This window comes from Schistocerca cancellata, chromosome 5 (assembly GCF_023864275.1).
Source record: "Schistocerca cancellata isolate TAMUIC-IGC-003103 chromosome 5, iqSchCanc2.1, whole genome shotgun sequence".
NCBI classification, from domain to species: domain Eukaryota; kingdom Metazoa; phylum Arthropoda; class Insecta; order Orthoptera; family Acrididae; genus Schistocerca; species Schistocerca cancellata.
In genome coordinates, this window is record NC_064630.1 from 834,228,283 (window position 1) to 834,246,048 (window position 17,766).

Sequence of the window (17,766 nt, forward strand, 5' to 3'; positions counted from 1 at the left end):
CATCTGCCGTTACCAGGGCAGACATGATGCAACTTATTGCTCAGCTACCTGCACCATTTTTGTTAACTGGAGACTTCAATGCCCACCATCCCCTTTGGGGCTCTCCAGTATCCTGCCCGAGGGGCTCCTTGTTAGCAGACCTTTTCAACCAGCTCAATCTTGTCTGCCTCAATACTGGCGCCCCTACTTTTCTTTCGGACACATCTCACACCTATTCCCATTTAGACCTCTCTCTATGTACTCCCCAACTTGCACGCCGGTTTGAGTGGTATGCACTTGCTGATACATATTCGAGCGACCACTTCCCGTGTGTTATCCATCTCCTGCAGCATACTCCCTCTCCGTGCTCCTCTAGTTGGACCATCTCAAAGGCAGACTGGGGGCTCTTCTCTTCCAGGGCGACCTTTCAGGATCAAACCTTCACAAGCTGCGATCGTCAGGTCGCACACCTCACGGAAGTCATTCTCGCTGCTGCTGAATATTCCATCCCTCACCCTACTTCTTCTCCACGTCGCGTACCGGTCCCCTGGTGGACCGCAGCATGTAGAGACGCTTTACGTGCTCGTCGACGTGCTTTACGCACCTTTAAACGCCACCCTACAGTGGCGAATTGTATCCATTATAAACGATTACGTGCTCAGTGTCGTCGTATTATTAAAGAAAGCAAGAATGCCAGCTGGGCTGCTTTCACAAACACCTTCAACAGTTTTACTCCTTCTTCTGTTGTCTGGGGTAGCCTGCGCCGGCTATCTGGCGCTAAGGTCCACTCCCCAGTTTCTGGCTTGAAGGTCGCGAATGAAGTCCTTGTGGCCCCTGAGGCTGTCTCCAATGCCTTCGGCCGCTTTTTCGCAGAGGTTTCGAGCTCCGCTCATTAGCACCCTGCCTTCCTCCCCCGCAAACAGGCAGAGGAGGCTAGGCCACCTGACTTCCGCTCCTCGAATTGTGAAAGTTATAATGCCCCATTCACCATGCGGGAACTCGAAACCGCACTTGGCCGATCACGGTCCTCCGCTCCAGGGCCTGATTCTATTCATATTCAGATGCTGAAGAACCTTTCACCTGCGGGTAAAGGTTTTCTTCTTCGTACATACAATCGCATCTGGATTGAGGGACATGTTCCCGCATGCTGGCGCGAGTCTATTGTTGTCCCGATTCCTAAGCCGGGGAAGGATAAGCACTTGCCTTCCAGTTATCGACCTATCTCGCTTACCAGCTGTGTCTGTAAAGTGATGGAGCGAATGGTTAACTCTCGATTGGTTTGGCTGCTCGAGTCTCGACGCCTACTTACCAATGTACAATGTGGATTTCGTAGGCGCCGCTCTGCTGTTGACCATCTGGTTACCTTGTCGACCTTCATTATGAATAACTTCTTGCGGAAGCACCCGACCGCGGCTGTGTTCTTTGATTTGGAGAAGGCTTACGACACCTGTTGGAGGGCGGGCATTCTCCGCACCATGCATACATGGGGCCTTCGCGGTCGCCTCCCTCTTTTTATTCGTTCCTTTTTAATGGATCGACAGTTCAGGGTACGTGTGGGTTCTGTCCTGTCCGACACCTTTCGCCAGGAGAATGGGGTGCCACAGGGCTCAGTTTTGAGCGTCGCTCTCTTCGCCATCGCGATCAATCCAATAATGGATTGCCTCCCAGATGATGTATCAGGCTCCCTTTTCGTGGACGATTTTATCATCTATTGCAGCGCGCAGTGTACACGTGTCCTGGAGCGCTGTCTTCAGCGTTCTCTTGACCGTCTTTACTCCTGGAGTGTCGCCAATGGCTTCCGTTTTTCTGCCGAGAAGACGGTCTGTATTAACTTCTGGCGCTACAAAGAGTTTCTCCCACCGTCCTTACGACTCGGTCCCGTTGCTCTCCCAATCGTGGAGACAACCAAATTTTTAGGGCTTACATTTGACAGGAAACTTAGCTGGTCTCCACATGTCATATTTGGCCGCCCGTTGTACCCGTTCTTTAAATGTCCTCCGTGTTCTCAGTGGTATGTCGTGGGGAGCGGATCGAACCGTCCTACTTCGTCTATATCGGTCGATCGTCCGCTCCAAGCTGGATTATGGGAGCTTCGTATACTCCTCTGCACGGCCATCCATCTTACGCCGCCTCAACTCCATACAACATCGGGGTTTACGACTTGCGATCGGAGCATTTTATACCAGTCCCGTAGAGAGTCTTCATGCTGACGCTGGCGAATTGCCACTCACCTACCGGCGCGATATACTGCTTTGTCGGTATGCCTGTCGGCTACTGTCAATGCCCGACCATCCGTCTTATCATTCCTTTTTTGACGACACTCTTGACCGTCAATACGGGTTGTATGTCTCTGCCCTGCTACCCCCTGGAGTTCGCTTTCGTCGCCTCCTTCAACACCTTAATTTTTCACTCCCTGCAACCTTTAGAGTGGGCGAGAGCCACACGCCACCTTGGCTCCAGGCTCAGGTCCGCGTTCACCTTGACCTCAGCTCGCTCCCAAAAGAGGTCACCCCCGGTTCGGTCTACCACTCCCGTTTTTTGGAACTTCGTTCGAAGTTCATCAACATGACTTTCATTTATACAGATGGCTCTAAGACCGATGACGGGGTCGGGTGTTCCTTTATTGTCGGGGCACAAAGTTTAAACTACCGGCTCCATGGCCATTGTTCGGTCTTCACAGCTGAGCTCTTTGCCCTCTACCAGGCTGTTCTTTACATCTGCCGCCACCGACATTCTGCTTATGTCATCTGCTCAGATTCCCTGAGCGCCATCCAGAGCCTCAGTGATCCGTACCCGGTTCACCCTTTCGTACACCGGATCCAACGCTCTCTTCAGCAGCTGGTGGACGTCGGTTCTCCGGTTAGCTTTATGTGGGTTCCTGGCCATGTCGGTATCCCTGGGAACGAAGCTGCAGATGCCGCGGCCGCGGTCCTCCAGCCTCGGACAGCTTCTTGTTGTGTCCCTTCGTCCGATTTTAGCAGGGTCATTTGTCGGCGAATTGTATCGCTGTGGCATGCCGATTGGGCTGCACTTACCGACAACAAGCTTCGGGCCTTAAAACCTCTTCCCGTGGCTTGGACGTCCTCCTCACGCCCTTTTCGGCGGGAGGAGGTCGTTTTAGCCCGGTTAAGAATTGGACACTGCCGGTTCAGCCATCGCCATCTGCTGACGGCTGCGCTGGCGCCGTTCTGCCCATGTGGGCACTTGCTGACGGTTAGACACATTTTAATGTCCTGTCCAGATCTTAACACACTGCGCCTCGATCTTAACCTGCCTAATACTTTCGATGCCATTTTAGCGGATGACCCACGAGCAGCTGCTCGTGTTCTTTGTTTTATCAATTTGACAAACCTCGCTAAGGACATTTGATGATGTTGTTTTTTAATCCTATGCCTGTCAGTCTGTCTTTTATCGTGTTTTCCCTTTTAGTTGTTGTTGTCAACTTGTGCCTCGCGGTGCATTCTTAGAGTAGTCAGGGCGCTAATGACCATTGAAGTTGTGCGCCCTAAAACCACAAAAAAAAAAAAAAGACAGATCATAACTTTGCGAAAATAAAGAAAGTAAAATTTTCACTCGAGGGAAGACTTGAACCAAGGACCTCTAGTTCCACAGCGGGTCACGCTGACCACGGGACCACGGCGCTCTTCTGCTCCCACACTCTTTGATGTTGCCTATGTTGCACATAGACTACTAAGTTTGTATATTTTGCTTACTTTTTTCATAGTTCCACACAACTTATTCTTGTTTTCTCGATTGATCTGTGTTCAGTTTTTCAAGGCCTACCCACTGTGCCAACTTATAACTAAATCTGAGGGGGGTGCGATGAGGAGGTTCCCTTGTAAGCAAAACAGGGTCAGTTATGTCTCTAAAATTTTTTTATTTCATTCATAACAGTCTCAGGAAGAGACTGCTTATGATGGTATATTTGATCACTTTCTTTTGCTTTTTGCTAACCACACCAACAATCAGCTCCTTTACGGCAAAGTCTGTGAACAGGGTGGTCATCTGTGGACAACTTACGAAAGTAGGTGGCACATACAGATTTTCTCATTGCTGTAACATCATTCAGAGGTGCAGTTCGTCTAATGGCCAGTCGATAATAACTCTGAAGAAGATCTATTTCAATTTCTGTCAATCTGCCTTAGCCAGACAAATTTTCCATCAGGTAGCAACTATCCTTTCATTTCTCTTCGTAGCTTCCGCAGTCTAGCACCCATCCTCTTTTGCACCCATCCTCTTTTGCACCCATCCTCTTTTGCACCCATCCTCTTTTGCACCCATCCTCTTTTGCACCCATCCTCTTTTGCACCCATCCTCTTTTGCACCCATCCTCTTTTGCACCCATCCTCTTTTGCACCCATCCTCTTTTGCACCCATCCTCTTTTGCACCCATCCTCTTTTGCACCCATCCTCTTTTGCACCCATCCTCTTTTGCACCCATCCTCTTTTGCACCCATCCTCTTTTGCACCCATCCTCTTTTGCACATGTCCACAGCACTCCAGTTTTGTTACCAAGGTATCGCCATAAACATTGAACTCATTAATTTCATTGAAAGCTTTAGAGTCCCCATCGCCTAGGTTCTTCGTGTATCTAACGTTATAAACGGGCACCGACCTCTGAAATTTTTGTAGAGCTCCATCACACTCCATACCTCCACTGTAACCATCACAATTCTTAGGACACTGATGTTCAATATATCCTTCAGTGAGGCAGTACTTGGTCGAGCACTCGCCATCAAGTCTCCAGAGAAGTAGCACTTTCAACACCGTTCAAGGAACGATGTCCTTGACGTTGCCAAGTGCAACAGTAATGTCCCTGGCTCCATTAATATTTACAGTTTCTTCTTCTGCACTTTTCATAGATGCTTGAAACACAACCGTCAAGGCACCTAAAAGTATTTTTGTGTACTTTCTGATCCTACTGGAAGGAGGAGGAAGGCCCATTAAACCACAAAACGTTTGAGCAGCCTCTCGTCTCTTCCCGTCCCTTTCCTATTGCACACATTGCATACACTAACTTCAAATTCACGTCTGTTCGAAGTCATTTTCGAGGTCGATTTATTGCAGGATCCACGCAGAACAACTAATTTTGACGCTAAACCCTTCCTGCCACTTTGTTGTTCAGTTATTTCCAGACAGCCTACACCATCACATTGTTTACATTTCGCCACTTCCTTTATCAAAGAAGATAAGATGTCAACATCAACAACAAAAAATCCACTACAAACAGCGTCATTGTTAACACAAAAATTTGAATCACCAAGAGGTGTGCCATGTGGGAGTTCCTTCCCTGAAGAACTGATACATAGGTTACTTTCAATAGTGTGGCTTGCTTTGGTTGTGAACTGGTTACCATGGAATTTCCTTTTATTGAATTTCTTTATGCGTGGCATAGTTCGTATTTGTTGCATACTAAAGGATATGTACTTCCACAAATATACGTAGCACTTGGGCTACAAACATTCAGTAACATGCGAACAAACTGATTCGGCGAAACAAAGTGAATACTAGGAAAGATAATCATTTACGGACACTAGAAAGCTGCGCTGTTACCAACATATACAGACCGCAGCTCGTGGTCTTCCGGTGGTAGCGTTCTCGCATCCGGCGCACGGGGTCCCGGGTTCGATTGCCGGCGGGGTCAGGGATTTTCTGTGCCTCGAGATGACTGGGTGTTGTGTGTCCTCATCATTGGCTCGCAAGTCAAGCCAAAAGGGACTTGCAATGCGAGGGCCGAACTCCCGCCAACAATGCCATACTTTCATTTCACCAACATATACAGTGCGATTTCTGTAACAGAAATAAAGGGTTATGGAGGCACACATGACCGTGACTTTAAAATTTGGTATATATAGGTCGTTTTTCATTTGAAACCCTATCGATTTCATTTTTCATTTGAAATCCTATCAATGTAATCAGAAAAGACTATAGAATTTAATAGTCATAAAAAAATTTCGATGTTGCCACCATTTATAAGTACCCTGTATCCTTAAGGTTCTTTACGAGAGTTCTGAAGAGACCGCGACTGCAAGACAACTGTAGAGCATCTTCAACCTAGGTGACTGTAAATATCGATGGCGACAACGTAATGAACGAATGAGATCTCCGTTCTGTAGATGTAAAATACCGACCTCAGAAAGGACATCATCCGTGTTCTTTCGAAGAAACCATCCCTGAATTCGCGTTGAGCAATTCGAGGAAATCACGAAAAACCAAAATAAGAAGTACGACTCTCCCGAATAAGAGTCCATTGACTCGGGCACTCCAGCAGCCAACTCGGCACCACATGCAGTGCAGTGTTAAACTACCGTGGCACTCGCTCCAAGTAAGCGAGGAAAATCACCGTTTGTGCGATGACCTTGACCGACTGGGGGCCTTCAAATCTGGGCAGTTGGGCTCGTGTCGCCTCGACTGCGAAGAGTCGTTTGCGTCAAATTATCGCGTGCTTCTGTGACAGGCGGGTAGCAATGCGACATAGACAGAGACTAAACACAAGGTAACAGTTTTTGGTAATGACTGGCGTCATTAGTATTTCTTCTCGTACCACGAGTAGGGAGCAACGCCGAACAAAGTTCATAATAGTGCTTTCGCTATATTTTAAAGACTGCATCACCGGACGAAACTGATCTAAACGAGTTTGGGGTTTGTGAATCACTATTGTGGAACCGGCCAACAGTTGGCATGCAAATAAGGCGGGAAGGTGTGTGTGGCACGTGCTCGCATCGTGTTTGGATAGGTCCGCTTTAAGGTGCGCAAAGCGCCTGAAGCAGCGGCGACCGCTATCGATTGGGGTGTCGCGTCGCCTCGGCGTGTTCCACTGCACTCGTTGGACGCCCACTGCTAGAGGAAAGCGAAGCGAAAGCGCCGCTGTTCGAAACACTCACGCTTTTATCGAACGAGAAGACATTGCTGTCGGAGCTAGGAAAACCGTGTTTGAAGTGCGAGCGTCGTTTTCGTGCGCTTGTCCCCCGTGCGCACGAATCTCTTCGTTCCTGACGTCTTACCAGTGTCACTGTTAACACGGAATGCGTCACATCTTGTGCGATACCCTGCTTTTATCTGGCAGCTTTCGATTAGTGGAGCTTAGTCACCCTGTTTAAATTTTCAGTTACGGAAGAAGCTATGTCGATTTAAATAACCGGACAAATATTGGCTTACGTTTTGATAGTTGTATTCGGTGTTTTTGTTACAGTTGGTTCGGCAGGCAGTTGTGCGACGTGATTAAGTACTTGCCAGTGCATCCACTTTCTGTACGAACGTCGTTTCCTTTGGAATGCCACGCAGCGGGAACTGATAGTTAACGACACTGGAGAGATAACCACGACGCGGAGGAAAGGTGCAATAGCGTCGGTTTGTCGGAGCCGGGGGCGACGACCCCGCGCGCCGCGCCTAACCCAGTTACGGGGAGTCTGCTGCTGCTAGGCGCTATCGATTGCTTACGCCGGCCTCGGTCTGCACGAGCCGAGCCGCCCGTGGCCAAAACACACCACAACAGCAGGTAACAACGAAAAGACCAGCGAAACGGCCGAACGTGAACTGCCGAGACTGCTCCGTTAGTCTGGTAGCGGCAGCAGCGAGGCTAGGGAGCTCCTCAGCTTGTAGGTCGTTTTTCTCTGTTCTCGGACACAAGTTCGTATGCGTAGCGAAGTGGGAATGTCAGGGTGCTCGCTGCTAATCGTTTTCGCTAGTTCCTTTTTCAGATCACCCTAGTCTCTGACTGTGAATGATACTAAATTGATAAAAGCGCGGACGGGGAAGTGAAACTAGTGGCTGTGAGCAGCCTAGTTAACACCTGTGCCGTGGGACAGTGTCGCAGGCATGTTTCCCACATGTCCAGGAGGCAGTTCTCATCAGCTCACGCTTCGGCGAAGGAAGAAACGCAGCTTCTTTATGTAACGCCTGAGTCCGCACGTGCGGTCAGCACGTCGTGTTGCACTGCGGCTCTGGTCGCACGAGACGTGTCGCTGTGCTGTCTGTAGCGGTGTGTACGAATGGCTCCAGGTTTCCTCTCGACCGATCCCTTCTTCTAGTAAAGTTTGGCTATAAATATTTGTTTCTCTTCGAATCAATTCAGTAGTTCTTAGACACATCGAATCGTCAGCATTTTCCTTTAGCGCCGTGTTTAAAAAGCTTTTATTCTCTTTGTGCTAACTGCTTAACCGCGTTTCACTACCGTAAAAGTCAACACCCCAGCAAATACTTGCAGAAAAAACGTCTAGCACTTTCATTTGTGTCTAAATTTCAGAAACATTTTCGTCACTATTGCCAGTCTCTCTGTATCGGCCATAGTCTGATATTTTGCTGTCCGAATTGCAAAACTCTTCAACTGCTTTTAGTGTCCCGTTTCCTAATCTAATTCCCTTAGCATTGCCCGATTAAGTACGGCTACATTTCCCTACTCCTGTTTTACTTTTCCCTCTTTTCGAGTCACTGTCCACGCCGTCGAACTGCTCTTTCGAGTCCTTTGCCGTCTCTGACAGAATTACAGTCTCATCGTGATGCCTCCAAGATTATATTTCTTCTCCCTGAAGTTTAATTCTCTTTTTCAAAGCAGGCGACACCTACATACATTTTTCATCTCAAAACGAGCTTTAGAAAGGCGAATACATGCCAAATTCGTTAGGATCTTGTCCAGGTCAGCAATGCGGGGTCGCTGCGCTGCTCCTGAACATCACGTACGTGAATATGGCCTCGATTTTGAGTGTCTGGCAATATTTTTCATTTTGCTTCCACTCGATACGGCTTCCGAGGCTACACGTAGATACCTGCGAACAGAAGCAACTCATTGACTGTTGCGCAGTGGACCGGATGTGAAGTACGCCGAGGAGGCGCTCGGAGGGCACGCGTGCCCAGCCGTGACGTCGGTCGCGTAATGCAGCCTGACGCAGTCAGCAGGCGGCGCTTCCTGCAATGCCCAACCAGTGCTGCGTTTCTTCTAAAGAAGCGTTAACTTTTAGCTTTTTTCCGATCTCAGCCTGCACAAACTGATTTCTGTTCCATTCTCTGTGACGTATTATAGCATTATTGCTTGTGAACACGTTTGCCCGTTCCATACACATCTCCCCTTTGCTGTAAATCCAGTAACGCGGACGAGATAGCGAATTACTGAATTCTAGTAGTATTTTACTTCAATGACCACCAAAAATAAAATTCTGTTATTAAAATTTATTTTCAGCCTCAGTAAGTAAAGTACCGGTAATTCTTGCGTCCGTGATTTAAGACTTCTAATGCTAAAGTGTTGAGGACGTTCCATACGTTACGCAGAAGCGAAGCAACTAGCATCTTTTATTTTGTGAAAGAAGACGCTTTCATTAGACACGGAAAACAAGTTCGGATTGAGACAGCCGAGGAATAACATTGGCCGTGCCCTTTCAAAGGAACCATCCTAGCATTTGCCATAAGGGGAATCACGGAAAACGTGAATTTGTACGGTTGGCCGGGGTTTGAGCCGCTGGCCTCGCTAATGAGAGTCCAGTTCGCCAGACACCTCGCTTCTCATTTATCTTCATTTCAAATTTTCTCTTATTCGACATTACTTACGTAGTATTAAAGTCACATTGCTGTATGCGCGTGGTTTTTTTAACACCAAAATGCACTTGTGTTTTTCGGTAAGTGTTTAGCACCAGTTTTCTTACATCATTCCGGATGCTCTCGTTATGTAGTCCTAATTTCATCTAGTCCTCATTGCGTGTTTCAGTGATATGTTCCAATTCGCTTTAACCTTCAAAATCCCCTTTTCGAGTTGTTCAGTTGGAAATATGATTTTCGCGATGTATGCTGCAAACGCCGTGTTGCTAATGATTCAAACGAGACTTCGGGTGGCGATCTCTGAAGTAAAACCAGATTTAGTGATGGAACAAGGGGAGTGCACTACAAAAGGTATCTAGCAATCCACCACCCTGAAGATTATTTTTCTTAATGCGAACCATGGAACACATTGAGTGAGTGAGTGAGTGAACGACTGAACGAACAGCGCCCGAACGTCAATGACGCCGTATGAAAATCTTTGTGTTCTAAATATTTTTTTGTATTGTCATGTTTGCAAAAATTGCCTTCACCTTTTTTACATTAACCCCACCTAATCTCAGGCGTGCTATGAATATTCCACTTAATTTAATGTCGAAGCGATTGCCGTGCAGTAAAATTGAGACCATAGTTGGTTTGCCGTTCGGAAAGATGCTCCTGTTCTGACTTGCTAGAGGAGTTGATTACAAGTAAGCGTTTGCTTTCCTGGATCTTTTAAAGACCGGAACAGTAGCGCTCCTTTATTCCTGAGCTCGTTTGGCGCCAAGGGTGGCGTGCGTTGCCCAGCAACCATCGGCCTGGCGGCTAGCCCAGATCAATGCCGTGTCGCGCAGCTGATGACGTAACTCGTGCGTCACCACTTCCGGTGTCGTCTGGCGGCCGGTCGCGAGCAAAAGCTATGCTTCTCGGAACATAAACACAACGACTGGTTCCAACTCATTTTGTGTTGTACCGAAAATCTGCAGCGGCGCTGTAACCGGAAACACTTGTCAGCCACAAATCGCTAACTGATCGATGTGGCGAACTTTGTCTCGGGAACTTGACGTTGACCTTGCTATATGGGACTTCCGCTGCTGTGTACTAATTACTGAAATACTTGAACAGCTTTCAAAGTGAGTTTTAGTTGGAAGCAGCCAGCCAGCTCGTCGTGGAATTGTGAGCCAGAGCCGAGGTGGCAGAAATTTATCTGTCTAGTATATCGCCCAATGTATTTATCATCCTTTGCTGAGTTCCCTGCAGTGGTCGATTCATATTGGCACAGTATATTTAATTCTACCCAATGTTGCTAAAATTATCATCAGTTTAAGGGAGTATCTGCTTTATGTGAGGTCACTATTGTAGGCGAATCCTTATCAGATTTGCATTCATGGCAGTTGAAATCTTAAATAAAACTGTAATTTTTCTTTAATTAGCTTTCAGCTACTGAAACTCTCATTTGTGCCCTGTATAGATGGCTTTGTAGTATACTAGTATGAAACGTGTAAAAAATAAATACTCTCTTGTGCCTTCATATTCTTAGGGCCCCAGAATTACTGTAGTGTGATATGTGTGTTAGATAATTCTTGCTGCTTCACACCCTTTTATATAGAAACAATGTATTTTTCATTTATTACACTTGTATAAGTAATTATTATTGTGCAGTAGCAAGAAACCTACATGTTTGTATCTGTGACAGTTAGAGTAAATAGTGTTTACAGTGTCCTTTTGTTAGCCATTGAAATTTTTAACTCCAGCCTGTAATCTTCTGTTTTACCAGTTTACCAAATTGCATAATTCTTTAAATTGATCTATACTGAAATATATACTAATCTGGCCTTTTTCAGGAAAAAGGTACATCACTGCCAGCACAGCGATTAAACAAGCATCCGTCCCGAGGTCTCCTGAGGCACATATTACAGCAAGTGTATAACCAAGCTGTCACTGATCCAGAGAAGCTAAACCAGTATGAACCTTTCTCACCAGAGGTACACAGACATGTTGTGTTTGTTTCCTGCACTCATACTTATCTTGAACAGCCGCTAGCTGAATCTGGTATATTATGTAGCGTGCAACTTACGACAAATTCCGTGTTGCATTTGATTTTGCAAAGTGTGCAGCATGTCATTTTTCTTCTTCATTGTTGTATAAAATTGACTGAAACTGGTGTTATATGAACTGTTGTCTAGAGTGAGCTTGTAGACATAAGTCCAGATAAACAGAATTGTATGTTTACATAATTACCAGAGACCAGACATAACACCACGTTAATGACAAACACTGTCCATAATCAAGTGAGAACATACTGTTCTTACCACTTTCCATTTGACAGTCATAAAGACAAAGATCTGTGTGTTTCTTATACATTTACATTTGAAAGATAATTTTATTTTGGCATTCTACTGTATTTTACTGCTGGTGTCCTCACTTGCCTCCTGTCACCAGGTTGGTAGATCTTTACCTTCTAATGAAAAGTAAAGATAACCGTACTTTGCTGGTATTTATTTTTATTTTATTTATTCTATTATAAATGGGTTTGTGCAATGCCCCATACAACCACACAGAACATGAGGCGAAATTAAATACCGTATGAGATCATAGAACATGAGCACTGTGAAATTTTAAAAATTGATATTTGAGCACTTTGTTATGAGTATCTCAATTTCGTAAAGTTTTGCCAAATAATGACCACCGGAAGTAAAAATTTGCTTTTTAAAGTGTTGTTTGTAACTGAGTAAATTTTGCAGCTTATGAAAACACAGTTTATTCACTTGCATTGGAGGGCACAAGAAGAAGTTAGAAAACTTATACTCACTATTGTTTAACCACCTAGTGCCTTTCACCTGTGAATTCTGGAACTTTGGCAATTATGTTGTAGAACTGCCTATCAGACCTCATACACCTCTTCTAGTATTCACATTTGAGAGAGAACTCTTGCATTATCACAATCATCATATTTTCAACATGGCACAGAAATTGCTGTGCTTTCTGCTGTACTTTTTGAAGGGATACGGAAAGCATCTAATTAAAATTGGTCAAATGGAATAATTAGAATTGGTTATTTCTTACTGGAATCAAAAACAGCAACCAACAACACTTGATTCATTATTCAGAATGGAATCATTAATGGTTCATGTACAAACAGTTCTCCACGTACATTTAAATTGGAATACAAATTTTGGTAGTATTTGTCTCGAGTGTAGTGACAGTTAGGTGATACACTACAGGCAAGAAGTGAATAGAAGATTTTGAAATGCTGGTGATTAGACTGTTAGATCAGATAAATAATGAAAAGGTACTACATCTAACTGGGGAGAAGAGAAATTTGGGGCACAACATAACTAAAAGCAATGATCAGTTGATAGAATACATCTGGAGGCATCAAGTAATGGTCAGTGTGGTAATAGAAATTGTAGAGGGAGACCGAGGCGTAAGTAGAATAAGCAGGTTAAAGCATTCACATCACTTCACAAAGATGAGGGGACTTGCATGGAGAGCTGCAGTGGTTCAAGCGTCTGAAAGCAGACGGAGCTTCCATTTTGTTTTTCCAGTTCATGATATCAGTTCCAACCTTGAACAAATTGAATACAACATTGTTGTTGCATTGTGTTCAGTGTAAATGGGGAATTTTGCAGCTAAAGTAGTAGAAAATAAGTGCACGGAATGATATGTTTTCATAATATGAAGAGCTGTAGATATAAAGCACCTTTATTGCAATACTTTAAAGATTTATCTTGGACCTACAGTCAGTTGCATTCATATTTCAAATGTAATGTATATTTTTACCCTTTGTTGTGTGGACTTAAAAAAAATTGTTCATCAGCATAAATGTGTTTGCAGGTTTACGGTGAAACATCGTATGATCTTGTATGCCAAATGATTGACCAAATAGAAATCACAAAGGATGATGTATTTGTTGACCTGGGATCAGGAGTTGGTCAAGTGGTTTTGCAGATGGCAGCAGCAACACCTTGCAAAATATGTTTTGGCGTTGAAAGAGCTGAAATTCCATCGATGTATGCCGAGGTAAATTCAATTTTAATTTGTTAAAGAAGTTGAGTTATTCAATTAGTGATATAGTTTTGACCAAATAACAAAATTATATATACTGACTGTACAAAATGAAATGAGTTCAGAATGTAACATCTTGTTACCCTTTGTTGATTTTCTAGTTACTAAAATGTATTGGTAAACAACCAAACTACTATGAGTATCAACGGTACGTTTATACGTGTTCTAATCACAACTTTCTTTTTAATGTTCACTAGGCTATGAACGTACACTTCCGTAAATGGATGCGTTGGTATGGGAAGAAATATGGAGAGTATCGCCTTATAAAAGGAGATTTCCTGAATGACGAACATCGTGAAAAGATTATCAGTGCAACCATTGTGTTTGTCAACAACTTTGCATTTGGACCAACAGTAGATCACATGTTAAAAGAACGGTTTGCAGATCTGAAAGATGGAGCCCGAATAGTGTCATCGAAATCATTTTGTCCTCTGAACTTCCGCATAACTGATAGGAATCTTAGTGGTAAGATTACTGTTCTGTGTGCATTACAGTACACTTTATTTATACTGAAATAAGAATATATGGTTTGCAGATAATAAGTATTTTGCTGTGTTCAAAATTATTACTTGCTGTTCTGATGATAAATGTATTTTGTTTTGCAGCAAAGTGTGGATCTCTTAAAAATCTTGAGAATGGTAGGCCATTTTCCGTAGATTTCTGTATTTCAGCTGTTTTGCAGTACAGTTTGAGATTTTTTATGCAGTTTTAATTGCTTTACAAAGTGTCTTTAATTTGTAAGAGAAGCAGCATTTTGTCATCATTCCAAATACCAAACTACTACTACTACTACTACTACCACCATCCTTTGTAGCCCATGGCTGGGTCTGCTTGCAACATAAGCCTCTCCATCTTTTCCTGTCCTTCCACCACATTTCCCTCGCTAGTCTTCTCCTCTCTTCTCCGCTCTATAGATTGATGCATCTCTCTTTCTTTCTTCAGGTATATCCACTGGTACTGTCATTTTGTGAGCCTGTCGTGTTGTGCCGCTGACTTCCATTGGTTTAACGTGTCCATTCCATCATAATCTTATCCTTTTTATTGACTCCTGCATGGGCTTCTCTTTCATTATTTCTCTCTCTGCCTCATTCTTAACTTTATTAATTCTAGTCGGTCATACCCTGTTCCTTTGAAATTCCCTTTTGCAGGTCTGTATCTTGCTTACCTGCAGTTTCTTTCATTACTCACAGTAGTGTGAGTGAGTATTGGATCGTAATATGCTTATTATAACACTTTTGTGTTCTAGTGGTTCTCCTTGTCCTGAAATAGGCTTCTTACACTCTGTACAAATAAGTGTGCTTGCCTTCCCCTTTCACTGACCTCTTTATCATATCTTCAACTGTCTTTTCTTAAGCTCTCAAAATAGTTCTCACTTTCTTTAGTATTTGACCTGTAATACTTACATACTCTCTTCTTCTTCCTTATATACTCTCGTCGTATTCCTAGCGGCCACCATCGCTTCACGTGTCTTTGTATTAAATTTCGATCTATGCCGTCCCACTACTTCCTCCCGTACCTTTAGCTTTTCTTATTCCTCTCCTCCTCCATTTCCCCACACCATTTAATCACCAACAAACACAATTTATTTCACATGTTCGTCTATAATTGTGATGAAAAGTAGAGGGGATAGTTCTGTTCTAACCAGTCTGCCTTCTCTCCTCCAACTTTTACACAACTCTCACCTCTGCGATACATTCCTTTATTCCTCTCATAGCCGTCTTTAGAGTTCAGTATACAGAGTATACAGGAACAACATTAGAAAATTCTTATCTTGTTCATAGTGTTTCTTGGAGCAGCCCTACTACTACTACCACCACCACCACCACCACCTACTGCACACTCTTTTCTAGGATCTTCTCAAATACGCTGGCAGTATGATACATTTGACACATCAAAGTAATTCTTCTACAATTTTTGCAAAGTTTCCTTCTAAAAAATTAGTACTGTGGTTATCTTTTTCCAGTCTTTCGGTGTTCTTTCTTTTCATAAGGTTCTCGTGACATTATGGAACCACTGTCTATGTACTTACTTCATCCAGTTGAGGTGCTTTTCCTTCTTTCATATTCTTTATTACTTCATCCATTTCTGTCCACGTTATGTCTGTCTCGGCATTGCCTACATCCCCAGGCACCTAATTTTCCTCATCCGTATTTCCATTGGGGTTTAGCAATTCTTAAAAATAGTTCTTCCACATCTCCTCGAATTGCTTTCCCTTTTTTGTGTTCGCTCCGACACTTTCCGTCGTGCCTCTCTTTGCCTTAACCGATCCGTAGAGGACCTTTTTATTGTCCTCACACATGTCTTCCCCTATTGTTGCCCACTCTTCCATCCATTTCCTCTTCTCCTTTACTAACTCTCAGCCACAATCTTCTTCTCAATTTATTCCTTTATTGATTTGTGTTTTCTCTCTTGAAACCATGCCCAGAATTCCTTGGTTTTCCTCCTTTACTGTATCATTCTACGGGGTGTATAAGACCCGGGAGATCCGGGAATAACCTGGGAATTTTTTCATCCGGGAGAAAACCAGGAAAAACCTGGGAATTTTTCATTGTTTTAGATTTCAGTTAAATTTTTGTGCTTTTGACTGGTAAGAACCAATACTCTAACAAAGGACATTACTGTATCCCGCTATTGCAGAATAATACTGCAGCAACAAAACATGAACGAGAGAGAGAAAAAAGGAAAAAAAAAAAAAAAAAGAAAAAGAAAAGAAAACTTAAGTTGCAAACGAAATGCGCCGTATATAACGACAAAACACAGTGCTCACACAAGCGTCTGCCAACAGCAAAGTGTGTCAAAGGTGTTAGGAAGACTATGCAATGCTTTGTAACAACAAATTGCCTCCAATGAGTGTGACGTGACAACTGTTTAAATTAGATTCGTTTGAGCAGCTGCGGGCGGGCTCTTGCGCATGCGCAGTTGACTCGCGTATTAGTAGTACCTTCTCCCGCTTCTAGTTACAGAAGTGTGGCTGGGCGCCACTACTTAATATTGCCCCGATTCAGAAATAAAGTATATCTGGCACTGATGCCTGGAGCAGTCTGAGTTGTGGTGGGGAGGTGGGTCGTCTCCACATGACCTGTGTTTACGTTCAGTGATTTTTGCTGTTTCCTCTTCGTTTATTGCTCTCACGTTAAATGACAACAAACGGATTCTTGTGGCCTGGAGTTATCAAATGAATTGAAATACTTTCGCATAATTATGGAAGGCTAAAATATATTATTAGTTCTAGATTTTATTTCCACTTTTCCGACAGTCAAACATTAATCACCTTGCAGAACAATGAAGTTTTTTTTTTGTCGGTTTTCTAAAGAGATTTGGGTTTCATTAATCTTTTCTGCTTTATTTGAAACGAAATGTTTAATTTCACACTATTGGCTAGTTTCAACTATTCGCTGCATTTCAAGTGCACGCATGTCATAATAAAGAACCAAACGAGATAATACAGTACTGGTACTCCAAGAAAATTTACATACAAACCTGGACACATGAATGTGCATTTTAAGCCGAATTAAGCATTTTAGTATGTTTCACGAAATTCCAATGCTCTTGAAGTATCCTCTGTTGTCTTGTTTCTTTTATGACACAATGTAAGATCTTTTAATGTTTTACATGTATGAACATAGGGGCTTCTTGCATCGTCATAGCTGGGCAAGTGCGGTGATGCCTATTATCTGGCGCTCTTCCAACTCCTGAAACGAACCTATTTCTAACAGGTCGCAGGAAAATATTGCGAAAGGAGGTTTGAAATGCGTTACATTCAAACCAAATTTCCTTTTACGCAAGATGAACTGTGTGTGGAGAATGTACGATGAATTTCTTAAATCACAAAGCATTTGACTCTTATTTAAAAATCAGTTCTTTGAGGATGACCATTTAGAAGAATTTCGAGCCCAGAAGATCAGACATTTACGTCGTTATGAAAAATTTTACTGGCAAATTTGTGTGATGTATCTTAAAGTATAACAAGCGCAAAAAAGATCAACGTTATATGTGGACGCTTAGCTTCTCTTCCAGCTTACTGATCTTTGAGACCAATATTATATGTGAATGCTATGTATATTATAAACCATTAACTTTTCTTATTTGTATGTTCGCGTTACTTAAAGAGTGATCTTGCTATTGGCTGACTACATCACGTGTCCTGTGGTGTCCTCAGCTGGCGAGATCATGTGACATGAGCTATGAGTGCCTTACAATAGCGCATCGCAATCT

General features: G+C 43.5%; 1 protein-coding gene across 2 annotated transcripts in view; it reads left to right on the forward strand.

The window, feature by feature from the left end:
• The window catches only part of LOC126187369 (histone-lysine N-methyltransferase, H3 lysine-79 specific), a 221,937-nt gene that overhangs the window by 99,636 nt on the left and 104,535 nt on the right, over positions 1–17,766 (forward strand). For both annotated transcript variants that reach the window (XR_007537717.1, XM_049928412.1), the window contains exons 5-7: positions 11,328–11,468; positions 13,321–13,506; positions 13,749–14,016. Coding sequence is in view for 1 of the 2 variants with exons in the window: in XM_049928412.1 (XP_049784369.1) it covers positions 11,328–11,468; positions 13,321–13,506; positions 13,749–14,016 (595 nt within the window). In the remaining variant the exon portion in view is untranslated. The remainder of the gene's footprint in view (positions 1–11,327; positions 11,469–13,320; positions 13,507–13,748; positions 14,017–17,766) is intronic.